This window comes from Lepidothrix coronata, unplaced genomic scaffold (assembly GCF_001604755.1).
Source record: "Lepidothrix coronata isolate B3197 unplaced genomic scaffold, Lepidothrix_coronata-1.0 Scaffold28, whole genome shotgun sequence".
In the NCBI taxonomy this organism is placed as follows: domain Eukaryota; kingdom Metazoa; phylum Chordata; class Aves; order Passeriformes; family Pipridae; genus Lepidothrix; species Lepidothrix coronata.
The window spans coordinates 2571579-2589382 of NW_016690208.1; the positions used below are offsets into that span (position 1 = coordinate 2571579).

Sequence of the window (17804 nt, forward strand, 5' to 3'; positions counted from 1 at the left end):
ACCAACACAGAAGTTTTTGTCCCCTGGAATCATTGAGCTGCTGCCCATGGAGGCTTACTGACCTGTTGAAAAAGTTCAATATTGACTCTGTATTTAAATGTCAGGACATAATGGGCCCAAGATTGAAGGGCAATTCTGAGAGCTTCGACCACCTTCCTCTATTTTATTCTTAAATCATTGCTTGACACTTAGAATACCAAACCAATGTCCAAGGACCTTTGTCAATGGACAGACTGCACTGACCTGGTGTTGTGTTTTTAGACACCTCTAACAAGCTCCATTAAGGTACAGACTCCACCTTCCTCTGTGTGTGCACCCTGTACTGTGGTATCCATAGCTGGTCTAACATCATCTGTCAACAAGATCTCAGGTAAGTTGTCGTGAGTGGGGGTGGAAATAAGACCTAGATGTCTCTTGCCACCTCTCAGGGTGAATGAAGACAGAGGAGAAAAGATTTGCCTCCCCTGAGAGGTTGCTGTGCCAGTCTTGAGGGAGAGAATTTGAGAAACCGAGTTACAGAAGCACAGGAGGGTGGTTTTCTATCCTGCCCTGTGTTTTGTCTCTGTTCCTGCATCTAGAATTCAGTGATGGAATTCCTTGTTCAGAGTGGACTCGAGACATGTAATCCTTATCAGTAGACACAAAAGCACGTCTTCCAAAGGCTGCTGCGGTTTGACAGCAAATCAAAAGCAGCTGTTTTGTTTTTAAAACGTGAAAATCATGCTTTTTTTAAACATGCTGGTTTGATTTTTAAACACACAGCATTATAGGAGTACCTGAACAAGCTTGAAGTGAACTAATTTGGTGCTGGGTGTGTTGAGCACTGAACTCTAAGACCAACTTCAGAGCCAGTTCAGATACTGTGATCAGTCTCACAGAGTTTGGAAGTTTCTTAGGAAAGGAATGCTCAGTTAAAATCACTCATGCAAATGGGGGAAGAGGAGACAGGGAAGGAAGGAATTGATTTTTAATGTGTATTAGATAATAATGCTTGCATTGGACATGGTTTTATAAGCCTCTTGCATAAATGTCTGAAATCCATCTCTGTTGGTCTTTTGCCTTTAATCCGTGGATGTAGGTTGCCTCTTAGCCAGGGGTAAAAAGCAGTAAAAATAGCTAGGAATCATATTTGACTTGGCAAATGCTTCTTAAATTTTGGGTTATTGAAAATGTCAGCTCCTGAATTTGATAGCATTTCCTTTTTATTTGAAGTTTATTAAATTGCAGACTGCGTGTGCAAGCTATTCATTCCTTTTCTGATAGCTGGATGACAAGGTGCTTTTGGTTTTTTGTTTGTAAATATATTTTATCCGTATATTTATTTGTTTTTCTTGTAACTTACAGGACAAGGGACAGTAAAAACAGTTACAGCTGTTTCTTCTACTGTGACATCAGTACAAGCAACAACTTCACAGCTTAACAAAGCGTTCTCGTTCTCTTCTGCGGGGTCTGTATGAACCTTAAGAGTTCTTTGTGGTTGACTTTAAATATGAGTATGGGCTGTTACAGCAGGTGTTGCCTGCAAGATGTGTAATGCTATAAAATGGCACCTGCACGTGTTAGACTGGGAGGGCAGGAGTTTTGTACCAGAGTTCTTGGAAGACCTTGTCTGTGGAAGCCTGAGCGAGGTCTGAAGGTCTCTGAGACTTGGGTGCAGTATCGTGTTGCTTTGAGATTTTCCAGTGTGTAACTAATCAAGAGTAAAGGATGACTGGCTTGCTTTGGGGGTTTATCTACAGTGGAGTATTGAACAAGTTCCCAGTTAGGGCTTGACATCTGTCCTGATGGTCAGGCTTGCTGAATGAGTTATTTATTCTAGTACAGCAGAGCAAATTTCACGTTTTGGCTTGGGAAAAAAGTCAGTTCCTGAAGGTGACTAGAGAGGCCCCCTGCCATCTGGTGATGGCTGTTACATAACAATAGCACAAAGCAAGGCACATGTTATGAACATACAGTTACTCTGAAATCTCTCTTAGGGAGTGTTTTTTCAGGGATGGCAGAAATACCTCTTTGATCATATCTAAACATAATCTGTGTTTAGGGGAGAGGGAGGACTCCTTAGACATGATTGTTTGAAATTCTGCATGTTTACCAGTCTGACACTGAAGGGAATTTCTCTTTATGAAGTGGGCAACGTTAAGTATTTCAGAACACACGTACTTTCAAATGGCTGGTTTCTTCCAGTCTTACCCATTTCTCTGCACATTTGTCAAGAGGATGTTACCCAAGTGCCTTGCTGTGCTCTTCAGAGGGCTAAAAGAGTCCTTTTGAGTGATGGAAATTCAGATTCAAAAAGCAAACAACCCTGCCTTTGTCCCATGTGCAGTGCCTCAGTGTGTAAACCATATGTTAAGTACAGTGCTGTTGTCAGTGATGTCTTAGTTCCACAGCCTTACTTCTATATCAGCAGCTGGTCTTTGAGAATCAGAGAAAGCTTTAAAAGCCTCAGGGAATGAAGATCTCTGTAAGACCCCAGCGCTCATTATGAAAGATCACAGTATTTTTGCAAGACAGAATGTTTTTAATGTGAAATAGTTAACAGTAACTTTTCATTTCTGTCTCGCTATGAGTGATCTCCTTTTTGATGGGTGTTATTCCCTTTTGTACATGCACTGACTCTTCCCTTTTTAACTGTTTTAAACTCTAGTTGCCACTGTGGTTTCCTCTCTTGCCAGTCTCCCCAGAGCTATAAGTTTTGGGGCATGGTGTTCAGTGACCAAGCTGCATGGGGAAAAATATACAGCAGAAAGGAAGGAACGTGGGAGGGTGAGGGGTGGTCAAAAGAACTTTGAATTCTGACTTGCTTTAACCCTCTAGGAGGCTTGTCAGAGAGGAAACAAATGGAGCACAGTCTGTGTGCATGCTTCTCTCTTCCAGTTTAGTTGTTGGAGAGGCACACACTGTTGCTGTGTGCCTTGTGCAAGTGTGTACTGGAAATCTGAGTCTCAGAGTTGTCTTAATCATATGGTTGGGAGTTTCAACACTTTGAGCTAAGTGTCATTCTTTGCCTTCCTCCTCTTTCCTCCTAGGCCTGTGTTTAATTTTAGTGGTGTCACATCAGCTGCTTCCTCACCGACGCCGCTCAGCCTCGCTTCCTCGCAAGGTTAGTTTGGGAGAGTGTGCCAACAGCATCTCTTCCTTACTAAGAGAATATTTACTCTCCTTAATTCATGTGGTTCTTGTTCTACATTGCAGTTGTAGTACTAAAATTGCAATAACAGTACATGCACAGGCTACATACAGGGCTCTGTCCCGTGACACGCAGGAATCTGGGCCACCTGCCTTTCAGTTAAGAGTAAGCAAAATATTTGTTGCCAAGAACTTTTAGGAGGTACTAGTTTATAAAAAGGGTGGCATCTGTAGTCATTTCCTCTGCTGTCTCTAATCTGTAGGTTTAAAGTTGCTGAGGTGGACTGACAGAGAAAACTGTCATCCAGTGAAATGAGCACTTAGTAATCAGAGGGAAATGCTTGGAATGGCTTTATGTTGCTTCTAAAATTGAAGTGACAATGCATAGGCTGCCTTTCCACTTCATAGGTAGATCATATTTGCCCAGCCTAGATAAAGGGGACCAATATATCTACTTTATAATATTCTTGAAGTTTTCTGCCTCTTAATTCTGGTCTTGCAAAAGAGGTCATATGGTCAAAAACTTGCTCCCAATGTTACTGGTTGCTCTGATAAGAGATATCACCTTTTCTTACAAATCTTGGCTTGTTTCTATCCTTAGACCATCACAGTCACAGTAGTGCTACTGATACTCTGTTGATGTTAAGCAGAGAGAACGAACTGGGCTTAAAATGTGAAGGTTTAGTTAACATAAAAGCTTAGGTAAATAACACAGATAAAGGAGGAGTGGGAGGTGCAGGAGACAGACTTGCAAACCACAGTGTTGTGTGAGGGCAGATGCTTCACACTGCTCTGTGAAACGGTAGGAGCACCTTTGTCTCTATTAGCTGGTGATGGAACAACAACAGAAGGAATTTCAGTGCCTCAGGAGGAAAAAAGAGATGTTATTGAGCGTTGGTTACTTAAATATACTTAATATACTTATAGGGGAAAGCAGAAGGATAATAACAGCTCAGCTAAGAAGCTTTTGCTCTTTGTTATTTGATCTCCATGCAGATTTACTATACTTTGTCCAAATTGGCCCAAGGTCTAAGCACCAATGCAATGTTTTCAAGTCAGAAATTGTGTGTTTGGTGCTCAGAAATGAAATGACAGTACATTAAATAAAACTAGCCCAGTCTCCCTTAAAACTTCAGCAGTTTCACACTGTTGGACAGCAGTGTATGTTACAAGTGGAGCTGTTTTGGTAATTATATTTGAGAGCTTTTCTCTAGTTTTTTCAAAGCTGAAAGCAGGCTGTGTAGAAACTGGTTGGTGGTCTCTAAATAGCTGAATTTGTAAAGATTCGAATTTGTAGAAGACTCTTTAAGTGTTCAGAAAGTATTTTTATGACCTAAACTCTGTTTAAACAGAGTTCTGTAGTGAATGTCAGGAATTGTTTAGCTGAACCAAGTAAGAAAGGGTGAAAGTGGTGTCAATAGCAAATGGTCTGTAGTAACCAGGTATTCTATATTTTTATCAAACAGTAGAAAAACAAATAGGAGCCAAAGGCTGGAGTTGTCTGTACTCAAATACAGGGATGGTTAAGTGGAGGCTATGACATGACAGTAACAGTGTTTTTCACTGCCACCCTGGCTATAAAGTCTTCAGATGTTACTGTTGTCTCCTGATTGCTTATGAAAGTGGCAGCTACCTGATGGTCAGAGGCTTTATAGTTTTGAGGCAAGAGCACTGTCAATCTGTGAAGTGCTGAAGAGGACTAGTGTTGTAAGACTGATAAATGAGCTTTGCATACCCTAACTCGATTTGTAACCTCTTCTCTCTCTCCAACAGCCCCTGCTAAAGATTCTACCCAGCCATTTTTGTTTGCTGGGAGTTCCAAACTTGCCCCAGTTCCCGAGGGCTCCTTTGCTTTTGGGTCCCACAAGTCAGCAAGTGCTCCAGGAGGCGTAGTGGGAAGTAGCTCCTCAGCAGATGGCACCCAGTCAAACAAACCTGCTGCAACAACATCTTCTGCTCCCCCCACAGCCTCTGGCAAGTTGGATGTTGCTCCATCTAAACCAGGAGATCACTTGTTTCAGAGTAATCTGGCTGGGGAAACTCTGGGGAGCTTCTCAGGACTACGGGTTGGTCAGGTAGATGATAGTGCCAAGACCACCACTAAAGCACCATCTACCAGTGTTGCAGGAACTCAGTCAACTAAAGTATCTACAATACCTTCTGGGTTTAATTTTGCTGCTCCCCTGACATTAGGAAAAGCTGGAGAAGCTGCTTCAACGTCAGTCATGTCAGCTGGCACGGCATCCGTGTCCATCAGCACGAGTGCCACAGGCAATCTCTTTGGCAATGTCCAGTTAACCCACACAGGGTCTTCCGGGGTGTTTAATCTTGGAGGCTCTAGTGGCAACAAACCCACCTTTTCATTTGGTATTCAGCAAACAAACAGTGTGACCACATCCACCTCTACCCCTTCTACTCTCTCTGCTTCAACGTCCCTCTCGTTTGGAAGTTTCTCCAGTTCATCACAAACTGCCGTCCCTGCTGCAACTTCTAGTAAGTCTGCAGGGGATGCCAAATTACCACCTGTGTCAGAAAAAACATCTGAAAATGAAGCTGTAGCAGCTGTGTCTTCACCTCCAGTGGCACAGTCCCCACAGCCACAGGCACAGCTCTCAGAGCCGGTGAAAGAACCCACCTTACCCCAGGCCACAGCCGGGGACACCGTCCTGGAGGGCTCCGGCACCACGGCGGCACCGCCTCCCCCCGAAGCCGTGGCTGCTCCTGCCTCCACGAGTGATTTGAAGGCACCGGTGCCTCCTGCCATCTCTGCAGCCGCCCCACCAGATCAGAGTGTCTCAGCACCCACCTCTGCAGCAAACGCTGCCTCTCCTGCAGAAGCCACGGCTGTGCTGGCTGCTCCCTCTGACGTTACTACAGCTGTGCAGAGTCCAGCTGTCAGTGCCCCTGTGTTTGCCCCCACTTCTGCAGGCTCCTCGGTGTTCTCTCAGCCTCCAAGTTCCAGCTCTTCTGGCTCAGCATTTAGCCAGCCTGCTGCTGGTGATACAGCTGCCACTCCTTCCACACCACCGGTTTTTGGACAGCTCCCAGCAGGTACCACAGCATCCTCTCCGTTTGGGCAGCTCACCACCAGCACCCTGTCCACTGCCACCGCCACCACACCGGCTGCCAGCTCGGGCTTTGGTACTTCTGCTTTTGGCACCACCACGACAGGGGGCTTTGGTCAGCCAGCCTTTGGGCAAGCACCCATCTTTGGGCAGCCTGCAAGCAGTTCTTCAAGTGTCTTTACCTTTAGCCAGTCTGGGTTTGGGACAATGCCAGCCTTTGGCCAGCCGGCGGCTTCCACGGCAGCCTCGAGCACCGTGAATGTTTTTGGAGTACCAGCTAGCACCAACAGCTCCAGCTCCTTCTTTGGACAGCCATCTGCCAGCACTGGAGGGGGGCTCTTTGGGCAAAGCACCCCCCCTGTGTTTGGGCAGAGCACTGGCTTTGGGCAGGGGGGATCTGTCTTCGGGAGCACCGCCGCTGTCACCACCACCACGTCGTCTGCTGCATTCAGCTTCTGCCAGGCTTCAGGTAAGAGCAAACTGGGAGATGTGATGTGGTTTTTTTTCCCCTGTGGCACCTGATGGTTTTCATTTTTTTGGTGGGTTTTCTCTTCCTTTGTTCTGTTTTGGTTTGGGTTTTTTTCAATTAGTAAGAACAGGAGCTGCAGTGTGTGTGTGAGGGGGAGACTACTGTTGGAGACCAAAGAAGCTTTTGCTCTGCTTCACTGTTCATCAGCAGGCCTCTCTTGAGTGCAGCCTTGTCAATCCAATCCTGCCTTCATTTTATTCTTACAAGTTTACCTTGATTTAATTTGGAACAATGTCTTGTCCTGCCTGTTGCACAATAAATGTAAGTGTTGTAAATTGTTACATGGAAGAGGCAAAGGCAGCTCTGAGACCATAACCAAGGCAATGAATACAGATGCAGCCCTTCCTTCAGTGGGCTACTGAGGACATGCAACAGTGGATGTACAAACAGGTATAATACCATGTTGTCATCTGGGGTGGCAAAAAAATTTTAAGTCCTCAAAGTGATGAGTTAGTGAGGAATAATCCGTTAAGTCCACTTTTGCATTTGGAAGCATCTCAAAAATAAATATAACAGTAGCACAACCATCCTGTCCACACAGTTAAATGAAATACCTACACAGACCAAACCTCAGTGTCCTTTAGTTCTCCCCACTGCTTATTGTTTTTTTACAGAGGTTTGTCTGTACAATCTTCAGAGACCTCCCAGGGAAAAGTGAAAAGTACATAGTAATAATAGAGAGCATGTATTTGCAAGGAAGAAAAACTAATTAGGCTCATTTAATTAAAAATTATGGCACTGGAGGCAACTGCTTGTTCATTTTAACTACAGTAACAGAGAATAGTTAAATTGGGGGAAGTGAACTCTGCTCGAGAAAGGTGTTCCTAATTATAGAAATGCAAGTTTTATTACAAAAGGCACATTTAAGTGAACTGGGAAATGGAAAGGGGAGTTCTTTTTTTAATCAAAACATTTCATTATCTTTAACAGGAGTCATCAGGTAACAAAGCTCAGATCCTCCTTACACAAGGGCAACCAGAAAGCTGCAGAGCTTGTGCACGACTTGCAGCACTATTGTAGCCATGTTAACAAAAATCCAGTTCTCTTGGTGGTAGCAACAATCCCACAAGTGAAAAGGCTTCTTATTGTCTGTTTGTTTTTAAGCTGAACAACAAGAGGAGGAGAAGGACTTTCAAATAAACTTTCAGTGCATTTTATTATTTGTGTGTTGGCACATGCTTTGTATTTGTGCAGCCTAGATATGTTTGGTAGCATCATTTGTGTCCCTGTATTTTGGTATGGAAGACCTGTCTTTTCCCTGTCCTGGACTAGTGTCACCTCCCTGAATGTCTTATACCCTACTAATAGTTCTGGTGGTTTGTTTTTCTTTCTTTTCTTAGGTTTTGGTTCTAGTACCACAGGTTCTGTGTTTGGGCAAGCAGCTAATTCTGGAGGCACTGTCTTTGGCCAGGCAAGTATTTATGGATTTTTGTAGAAACAGGGGACTGTTACATGTAGGGGACTTGATCAGGGTTCCCTATTACTGATATATTTTAAAAAAATACAGTTTGATGTGTTCAATAAAACGTGTCCCAGTCTGTAGTGAAGACATTTGCTGTTGTAGTGAGCACCAAACTAGCATCTGCATGAATGTTTTCTGAGGGGTTTGGAGGCACAAACATTTTATCACAGGCAAGATAAGACACAGATGCAGTAAGTCACCTGCCTTTATTGCATGCTAAGTGGAAAGTGAACAATGTAGGGCAAGTCTCAAAGGTGTTATTCTATGCCATGGATGAAGTTTAAGGCAAACTTAAATAAAATTTCATGGCATTCCGTGTTGGAAGGTGATTGCTTGCTGGTTTGTCAGCCCCTTCATAAATCCAGAATAGGCCAGAGCCAGACAGAAAGAGCAGCCTTGGGAACATGTGCTGCTTTGACTTCACTTAAATCCCTTTTTTGTCCTTTTTGTTCTCTAGCAGCCATCTTCTTCCAGTGGAGGCTTGTTTGGAGCTGGCAGTGGTGGGAGAGGTGGAGGCTTCTTCAGTGGTCTGGGAGGAAAGCCAAGTCAGGATGCAGCCAATAAGAATCCCTTCGGTTCCTCCAGTGGAGGATTTGGATCTGCAGCTTCCCAGAGTAAGTGAGCAAAACAAGAATACAAAATGTGCTGTGATTTCCATCTGCTTTTGTGATCCCATCTGCTTTTCTGCTGCTGGTTGTCTTTGAGTAAATTCTGTGTTAATTTAAAAAAGGCTTTGAGGGGGTAACTGAGAGTATGTGTGATGGGTAATCCAGAATTTTTCTTTTAGGTTTATGGAAAACAAGTAGGGAAGCCATTGAAACAAACAAGCAGATGCAGGAAGTGTGAAGAATACCCATGTTCTGTAGGGAGTTCTCAGCCAAATCCTTCCTTAAAATGGAATACTCCAAATCAATATCACTGAATTTCTGCTTCCAACTTAGTTGGAAGTTAGAAAGCTTTAATTATCTCTCATCTGCCCTAAGACTGTAAAAATTGTTAAAGAATCAAGAAAAACCAAGTTAACAAATATGTGAGGGATAGCAGTTTTGTCAACCTCATCCTAAAAATGAACGTCTTTGTGCAGCACATTCAAGATAACTTTATCAAACTTTGCCATGACCTGTGGTTAAGCAGGTAGCTGTAGGTTTAGCTGCAAGTGGCTAAAAGTAGCACTTCAGCTCATGAGAGAGTAAATTAATTTATTTTATTACATCTTTAATGATCCATTGGGATTAATGGTTGAGGTCAGTTTTCTAACCTTGCCAATTTAATAATTTATTGCAGTGCTGGGTTTTGAGATGAAATAAAACAGATGATTCACCAGAGAGAGGCTTTGGTTGTTCTGTGTCCTGACTCTAAATGCAAAAACTCAGTTTTGCATTTAGCATTTAGCCTTGTGAAAGATTAAAAACATGAGTTATTTCTCCTACTTTAAGGTCCTGTCAGATAGTAATGTGTAGAAATACTGGCCATTGCCAAGACAGCCGAGAATCTTTAATTTGTGGTTTGCTGATATTTGTGTTGCCTGGAGAGACTGATTGTAGCTGCTGGGATTTCTCACTTGAGAGATTGTCTTTTACTGACTGGGGCACAGGATGCATCTAAACAAATCATCCTTCGTGGTGATTTACTAGATTGCAGCAATAAAGGGTTGTTAGTGGTCCATCAGATCCAGAATGGATCTTGGTGGAACTACAAAGCCCTGTAACTGGGGAAAACTTGGCTTCTCTCTGCATGGTTTTCAGTGTGATGTTCATTGTTTTCGGTGTGATGTTCATTGTGTGCTTGGGGGTTGGGGAAGGAAAAGGCATTTTCCTTTCTGCTGCTTCAGTTAATGAAGTGCAGTGTAGAATATTGACTGTTATGAGTATTGGCTGTTGACAAGAGTTCTTCATCTCCCCAGATTCTTCGAGCTTATTTGGAAACAGTGGAGCAAAGACTTTTGGATTTGGCAGCTCATCTTTTGGAGAGCAGAAACCCACGGGCACCTTCAGCTCCGGTGGTGGAAGTGTGGCCTCCCAAGGCTTCGGGTTCTCCAGTCCAAACAAAGCAGGTACTTTGGGAATCCACCCACTGTGACAGTTTGTCTGGGAAATATTTAAAATTCTACCACTTGGCTCTCTACAGACTGGACTCATTTGCACATACAAGCATTGTCTCTGAACAATAAATAAAAATAACTAATGGCTTATGAAAGGAACTGTAAGTGGTGGGTTCAAGGCAAAGATTTACACTCTTGTGCAAGAAAGCCCCCAGTATACTATATCCTCAAATGTTAATTCCAAAAATTGCCTTTGCCATTTAAGAGCAGAGAGCTGTGTGACTTAGTTCTGATCTTATATTCTGTACAATGAAGAGTACAGAATATGGAACTGAAAGAATTTTTGCTATTTTAGATACTTCCTTGGAATATTATCTTACAAACTCCACTCTGGGTTTTGTAACCCTTTTTATCCCCATTTCACTACTTACAAATAGTGGCAAAAAGAAAGTGAAACATGTTAAATGCATTGCAAAAGAGAGTGTATGTTGAGCAAAGCTTCAGCCCCTGGGATAAGTGCTAGAACTTCCTAGAGACAGAGGTAACAAGATATCTGATCTGTGTTTAAATAATTCAGGCCTAGCATTTATTTTTTTTCCAGACCTTTTGTGTTTACAGCCAAACAGTATCCATTACCTTGACATGGACTGGAATTTCACCCTGGGTATTAAAATGTGCAGTGGTATCCCATCCTCATCCCTAACCAGACAAAAGAGCAGGTGTCCTTCACGTTCCACAGTGTCAATTAGAAACAGGCCAATCATATCAGCAGATGAACAGAGAATAAAATAATCTGGGTACAAGCCCATTGAGGGCTGCAGAAGGCAGAAACTGCCAAGAGCAGAGCACAGTTCTGTGGGAATTGTGCAGTTCCACTGACCTACCATTTAATCCTTGCATTTTAGTTTCCACCACTTAAACTGGGATTAGATAACACCCTGCCTCCTGAATCTTTGCATCACTGGAGCACCTAAAAACCAAGCTTGCATCTACTCTCTGATCCTAAGAGATGGGGCAGACTTGCTCACTGCACTGGGAGTTATTCCATCTTAAGCACTCACCTGCAAGAAAAGTTCTGTCTGCAGGACACTTGTGTGTCCTTCCAGAGTTTTAGATTAGGATCCAGGGTAAAACCCTGCATAAAATCACAGCAGCAAGCGTTCATACACCTGACCTTGGCAGGAGACTTCTCATTCCCCATTGCTACGTGCAGTCCTTTGGATAGTCATATGTTTAAATGGTGAGGAGCAGAGCTTTAAACTAAATAAGATGAGATTTTTTTTTTCCCATGGTAAAGAGTTGTATGATGAAGAATGGATATATCTTCTTCTTTTTTTTAATAATAATAATAGTAAAAGCATCAGTCTAAGACCTGTTGTAGGTATTTGTACTGGACCATGGTTATTCTGCACACTTGCTCTCTCACAGTTAAGATATTGGGAGTTATTCTGTATAAAGCAAGTAGAGATTCCTTCAAGGTGTGCAAGCATGTGCAATATATTACCACCTTCTAGTGCAGCTCTAGGACTGAGCTGTAGCACAAGAGACACAGAATGTGGTTTTCTTATGGATGCTCACTTAATTTGGTTGCAGTTTCTTGCATGCATTCAGGCACTTCTCACCTGTTTCTTTTGCAACAAAACACCCTACAGTTAGTTTTATAAATAATGTGATGTTCATAGGATAAGATGAAAAACCCCATTATCTACTTGGAAACCTAGTTTTTCCTTTCTCTTTCTGTGTTATTGTTTATGTGATGTTCTTGTCCCCTTTTTTTTTTCTTTTTTTTTTTTTTTGCCTCTGTTTTGCTCAGGTGGCTTCGGTGCTGCTCCAGTGTTTGGCAGCCCTCCCACTTTCGGGGGATCCCCTGGGTTCGGAGGGGTGCCAGCATTCGGTTCAGCCCCAACCTTTTCAAGCCCTCTGGGCTCAACGGGAGGCAAAGTGTTCGGCGAGGGTACTGCAGCAGCCAGCGCTGGAGGATTTGGGTAAGGCAACCAGGGGAAAACAACATTCCTGCATGACAAGATTATGCTTAGTTACCTCCCCATTAACGGGAAGAATACATTCGGTGATTGTTTGGCGAGCTGAAAATGTCCTTGGTTTGTTTTAAAACAACAATTAAGGCATAAAGATAAGACTTTAACCCCAAAGGAAATAATGTGTGTGATCTCATTTTAATGCTGATGCTACTGTGTTGAATCTTTAGCTTTAGAGATGTCATCTTGCAATTGTCTAAGGGAATGCAGGAGTATTTCACTTAACGAGTGCAAATCTAGGCCTAGCAAAGAAAATAACAAGTGTTGTTATCTGTGACTGTCCAGCCACCTTATCCACTGGTTAGATTTGGGCTAGAGCTACTAATGAGAATTCAGGCTGTTCCCTCACCTTTGGGATGAGGCACTTGTAACAGCCTGTGCTCCCAGAGCGCTTTATGTTTATCCCACACTGATTGTTTTTACCTGTTCTGCACCCCTTAAGCCTGTGCTTGGCACCAGAGCAGACACTACATTATTCCTGGCTTTGTTCAGCAAATACAGAATTTCAAACCTTGCAGAGCAGCTTCTGCAACTGGCAGTAAGTGCACTTCTTGAACACTGTGCTACCAGCCAGCAGTGCTCCCTCACGCCCTGCAGTTAAACTCAGACTGAACAGAGCCAATTAAAAAGAGGAAAAACTTCCAGTGAGGAGAGGAAACCGGATGTCTTCCCAGTCCTGGTGTTTACATATTTCACAAGTGTTTGTCTCTTTGTCTGGTTTCTGGAGGAACTGCCTTTTATGTAAGACACATTAGAACACCCCAAAGTGTAACTTGTTAATTCCCTGAGAGGTTTAGGGCAGGTACCCCTGAGCTGTGGGAGGCTCCAGCTGTGGTTCTGCTGCCCAGAGCTCCCGTGCAGCAAATTGGAGAGTCCCTTTGGAAAGGGTGGGATTACATCTCCACAAAGAAGGATGCACTTGTAGGGATGACTTAGCTTAACTTAGCTGATGGCTTGTTCGGTTCTGACATCCAGCCATTGTGCTGCAGGATTTTGTACTGAAACTGGATGTGCTCCCTGACAACGTTGGAAGCTTAAAAGATAAAATGGGATTCAGAACAAGCAGCGTGTTGATGAAACAGAGGTCTTGCATAAGCAGTCTGCAGACTCAAGGAAGATAATTCAGTGACTGAACTTGTGGGAAGTTTTGACAATTTTTTTCTCTACTAGGAAGGTGCAGACTCGGTCTGATATTTTCAGAGTTGCCTGGGGAATGTGATTTTGATTTTTAAAACTTTTAAAGAGTGTGCAGAATTCCCAGGCAGCTTTACAAAAATCCAAATCTCACCACAAAATGTTGAGCAATAGTTTAATTCTGCAGTATAATGTAGCATCTGTGTAGGATTTCCTTTCTGCCTTTTTCCTGAAGTGAAACTTTAAAAATCCCAATTCCAAGGGAGTTACTTGCCAGTACATTGTGCCGTATTAGCTCCAAGTTCCTGAGAACACCCTGCTGACTGAAATACATGTGATTCATACTGCTTCAATTCTGAAAAATCTGCATCACTCAATAGATGACTGGGGTGTCAAAAATAGAAACCACTACACTTCTTCAGAGTCTGCAGTTCTGACTGTTTGTGAGCAAATAATGTTTTGCTTTCATAAACTCAAGTGCCTCTCAATTGTGTTTTGCACATCAGCTTTACAAAAGACCTGGGCAAGATAGGTTGGATTAAATTGTTACCAGGCAGTGGCTGCATCTCATGTCTTTTATATGTTTGGAAAAAAAAATCTGTCCGTAGCTTAAGCTGTTTCCTGATCATACTTTCCAACAGGCATGTTTTAGTTGCAACTGAAAGGAGCAGTTTGAACCACAAGTTTTCCTTGTCACTGTTTTCACCTCCACTGCCTTACACCAGATAGATGTGATTTGTGGTATAGTCCTGAGAAGATGGAGCACTGCAAAGCCTCTCCTTCTAAAAGTATCACCTCATCTTGCTTCTCTTTTAAAAGACCTAAAAAACCCTGTTCTGTTCAAAGCCACATTTGTGGCTCTAAGCTGAAGCTGCCTGCAAGGTACAGGGGTCAAGAGCCAAAGCAGAGGCACAGGGGATGGGTAGCAGGGCCAGAGATGCAAAGTCACTGAACTGCCCTGGTATCTAATGCTGTCTGTGGGAGCAGTGTGTGCACTTGGCAGTGTCTGGGAGAGGAGAGGTGATGTCCTTTACCAGGTGACTTGCTTGTCACACTGCTGCAAGGGCTGTCTTTTATCTGCAGAGATAGCTTTTGATGTGGGTTTGTGTTTTGGGGTTTTTTTAAGTCTACTAGATGTGGATGGATGGAGAGGTGGGTTAACGTGCTGTCAGGTCATATTTTAAGTCAGAAATGACAGGAGCTTGTGTGAGGCACAGCTCTGCAGAGCTGGCACACTGTGACTGGTCCAGCTCTGCTCAGGGGAGGCTGTGCTGGGTTAGTGCTGGTAGAGCTGTGCACTTGCAGAGCTTTAGCAGAGCTTGGCATTTGGAAATCTTGTGTCTGCATTTTGCCCAGTTTAAGTTAAACTTGAAGGTCGTTCTTTGAGTGCATTTCTTACATTCAGAATTAGGAGGAGTGTAGAGGGGGCAGAGAACCATAATGCATATCGTGGTCTCATTAGTGTGTCGTGCTGGGAGCTCTGCACTGCCTGCTTGGACAGAGTGGGTGGAGAAAGGAGACAAATTTCCATATATAAAATTGTTTCTTATCTCAGTCCCCAAAGGCAATTATGGAAGTGATCCAGAGGTGATGGGGAGAAGTGCCAGGTAGATGCAGATCTTCAGGGAAGCACTGGAACTCTTTGTGGTTCTAAATGGGCTGGGAAAAAAAAAGGAATTGAGAAATGTGCAGACAGTTTCATGAGCAGTGAGTAAGGTACACCCTGAAATTTGGAGCGTGGGTTCTGTATCTGTGCTCTGCTTTGTGCTCCAGCCATGAGCAGCTCATATTAATTCTGTGTTTGCTGCCCTGTTTGTCAAACGAAATGAGGCACTACTTTTGGTGAAAACTACACACAGAGGTGAATTAAAATATTCCATTTGATGGCTGGAGTTGGCTTTTCCAAGCACTTGAAAACATACCCTGGGTAAGCATGAACATATTTGCCTTTCTGCCTGGTGTGTGTTAAGAATGGGAGCTGAACAGACATTTCTATGTACAATAATCTTTCCCAAACCAGAAACTCTCTTTCCAAAATGACCTATTCTAATTATTCATATCAACTGGTCTCACCTTTTGATGTATCCTCACTTAAGGAGTGCACTGTTACCATTGGTGTGGGGACAGACTTCCAGTGTAAGTGAGCAGGTGTTTGCAAACACAGCTTTTCTCTTTAAAAACTGCAGGTTTGGTGGTACCAGTAACAACACAGCATCGTTTGGCACCCTGGCAAACCAAAATACCCCCACGTTTGGATCCCTGTCACAACAGGGCACTGGCTTTGGCACGCAGAGCAGTGGATTCTCAGCTTTTGGGACAGGTGGAGGAGGTAGGAGAGGCTAAAATTAGCATTTGGGTGATACTCTCAGGCACATGGTCTTGGGGATGGTCCTGTGCAGGGTAAGGGTTGGACTCTATGACCCTTGTGGGTCCTTTCCAATTCAGCATATTGTGTGATTCTGTGAAAATATAATGACCCTAAACAACCACCACGTCTCTGGTTATCCCTGGAAACTGGGTGTGACTCATCAGTTCCCTGCCAAAAATCTGCCTGATCCAGGCTCTGCTATAGATAAGGCACCATGTCCTGGAAAACTGAGCTGCAGGGTGGGGTATAGCACCTTCTCAGCCTTTAGCCCCTAATTCCATCACTGATGTGCTGTGTGGCATGTCAATACCTCCCTCCTCTGCACACCTTATCAGATTGTTGCTTTTCATCCCTTTTTGTGGAGTTGCTCTTTCTCTTTCAAAGGAAAATATTGAGAAATAATTAATATCTCCTCAGTACCATGCACATGGGTATCTGTGTGTAAGTACTACTGCAAAACTGAGCTGGAGCACCAATAGCCAAGTGTTTTTCTGCTGCAATTCAGTGAAGCCACAGTGATTTACCCAGGGCTGAGAGCAGAGCCTGTGGAAGGCCACGTTCACTGGTGGCTGCCTGTCACCAAGGACGTGCATTAAGCACACACCATCTCCAGAAAGCTGCTCTCAGAGAGCTGAATAAACCAGGCACATTGTCTGCAGTGCTGCTAATGAATGGCCTGGCTGATGAGCAGTGAAAGCCAGGCCCTCTTAGGAGCCAGGCAAGTCACTTCTCTTCTAGATGGAGATTTGACTTTTATTGTTTGCCCATCGTTTTTTTCCTGGCCTAAGGCAGGAAAGAAATATTTTTCAGTCTGTGTGTGGGAGGGGGCATTTACTACAAATCTTATGTGTTCATTTTTCCCTTTTAACAACTATTTTTCTAATTTTTCAGGGTTTGGTTTTGGTTCACCTAACACGTAAGTACCATTTTTGTATCTAATTTTTCAATAAAAATACAAATAGAATCAGAAGAAAAAGTTTAATGGTTTACAAGAGCAAGCTCTGAAAATAACAGTGAAATACTGGTGCTGATTTCCATTTTGGTGGCACTGCAGAGAGCTCGAAGTCCAGGCTCTGTGCTTTCCAGTGAGGTTCTTCTGTCTCATAAGAGAGAATTTCTAGTTGGATCATGTTCTTTCTCCACCTCTCAGGGACATTATGTGTGTGCTCAGACTGTGTGTGCGAATCTGAAAATCTCTTCCATTTATCAGGTTGAAACAAGGAATGAAATAAATTGGTACTTTTGTGGCTGAAGTGAGATGATGATTTACAGCTAAAGGTTAACTCTGTCATCCACTCTGCCTGGCTGGATCCCTTCCAGCAAGTTTCTTAAACTTTGTTTCCCTGTCAAGCAGAGAGATCATGGATCTCTGCAGATGACAGGCTCTAGAATAAGCACAATTATATCTACTTAGGGTGTGTTGCTGCAGGCTCAGGTAAAAGATGCTGGAAATACTCGTGTGTTCTCATAAAAAGCTCCTGGTACCAGGGAGACTGGAGGTTTGATTGAGAGATCTGCTGAATTAATGCTGCCTGAGGGAGGCTCTAGCACTCATTGCCCTGGTTTTCTTTTTATCATTTCCTTGCTCCACAGATCTTCCTCTGGATTTAGTGGATGGAGAAGCTAGGAACATGCTGACCTCTCCTGTAGAACCTGCATTCTTGAGTCACCAACGTGATCAATATCCAACCAGCTTTTCTTTTAAATACGAGTTCTCGGACTTCTTTTTTTTTTTCCTTTTTTTTTTTTTTAAGAAGAAAAGATTTTGCTTATTTTTATGCAATACTTGTTCTCGCTCTGTATTAAACTATTTTATCTGCCTTGGTGTTATTTGTGTTGGAAGGGTTTATCTCCCTGTGTTCTGGGGTTTCCAGCTTTTCTCTTGTTCATCCCTTGCCTTACACGAGGGAGTAGCTCCAGTTGGTTCCTGACATAAACCAGCACATTTTTCATTAAGAGAATGCCTGATTATCCCAGGCTCTTAAGAAGGGGCTGAGGTTTACCCTGCTAATTTTAAGTCTAGGATGGGGCACATGCTTA

General features: G+C 43.3%; 1 protein-coding gene across 2 annotated transcripts in view; it reads left to right on the forward strand.

The window, feature by feature from the left end:
• Positions 1 to 17589, forward strand: part of NUP214 (nucleoporin 214) — a 41287-nt gene extending 23698 nt beyond the window's left edge. The window contains exons 26-36 of one of the 2 annotated variants that reach the window (XM_017810199.1): positions 262 to 370; positions 1345 to 1447; positions 3030 to 3103; positions 4903 to 6663; positions 8064 to 8134; positions 8643 to 8799; positions 10089 to 10238; positions 12040 to 12211; positions 15583 to 15725; positions 16656 to 16680; positions 17358 to 17589. In XM_017810199.1, the coding sequence (XP_017665688.1) occupies positions 262 to 370; positions 1345 to 1447; positions 3030 to 3103; positions 4903 to 6663; positions 8064 to 8134; positions 8643 to 8799; positions 10089 to 10238; positions 12040 to 12211; positions 15583 to 15725; positions 16656 to 16680; positions 17358 to 17391 (2799 nt within the window). In that variant the 3' untranslated portion in view covers positions 17392 to 17589. The remainder of the gene's footprint in view (positions 1 to 261; positions 371 to 1344; positions 1448 to 3029; positions 3104 to 4902; positions 6664 to 8063; positions 8135 to 8642; positions 8800 to 10088; positions 10239 to 12039; positions 12212 to 15582; positions 15726 to 16655; positions 16681 to 17357) is intronic. The other variant, XM_017810200.1, reaches the window with a different exon arrangement.
• Positions 17590 to 17804: the final 215 nt, after the last annotated feature.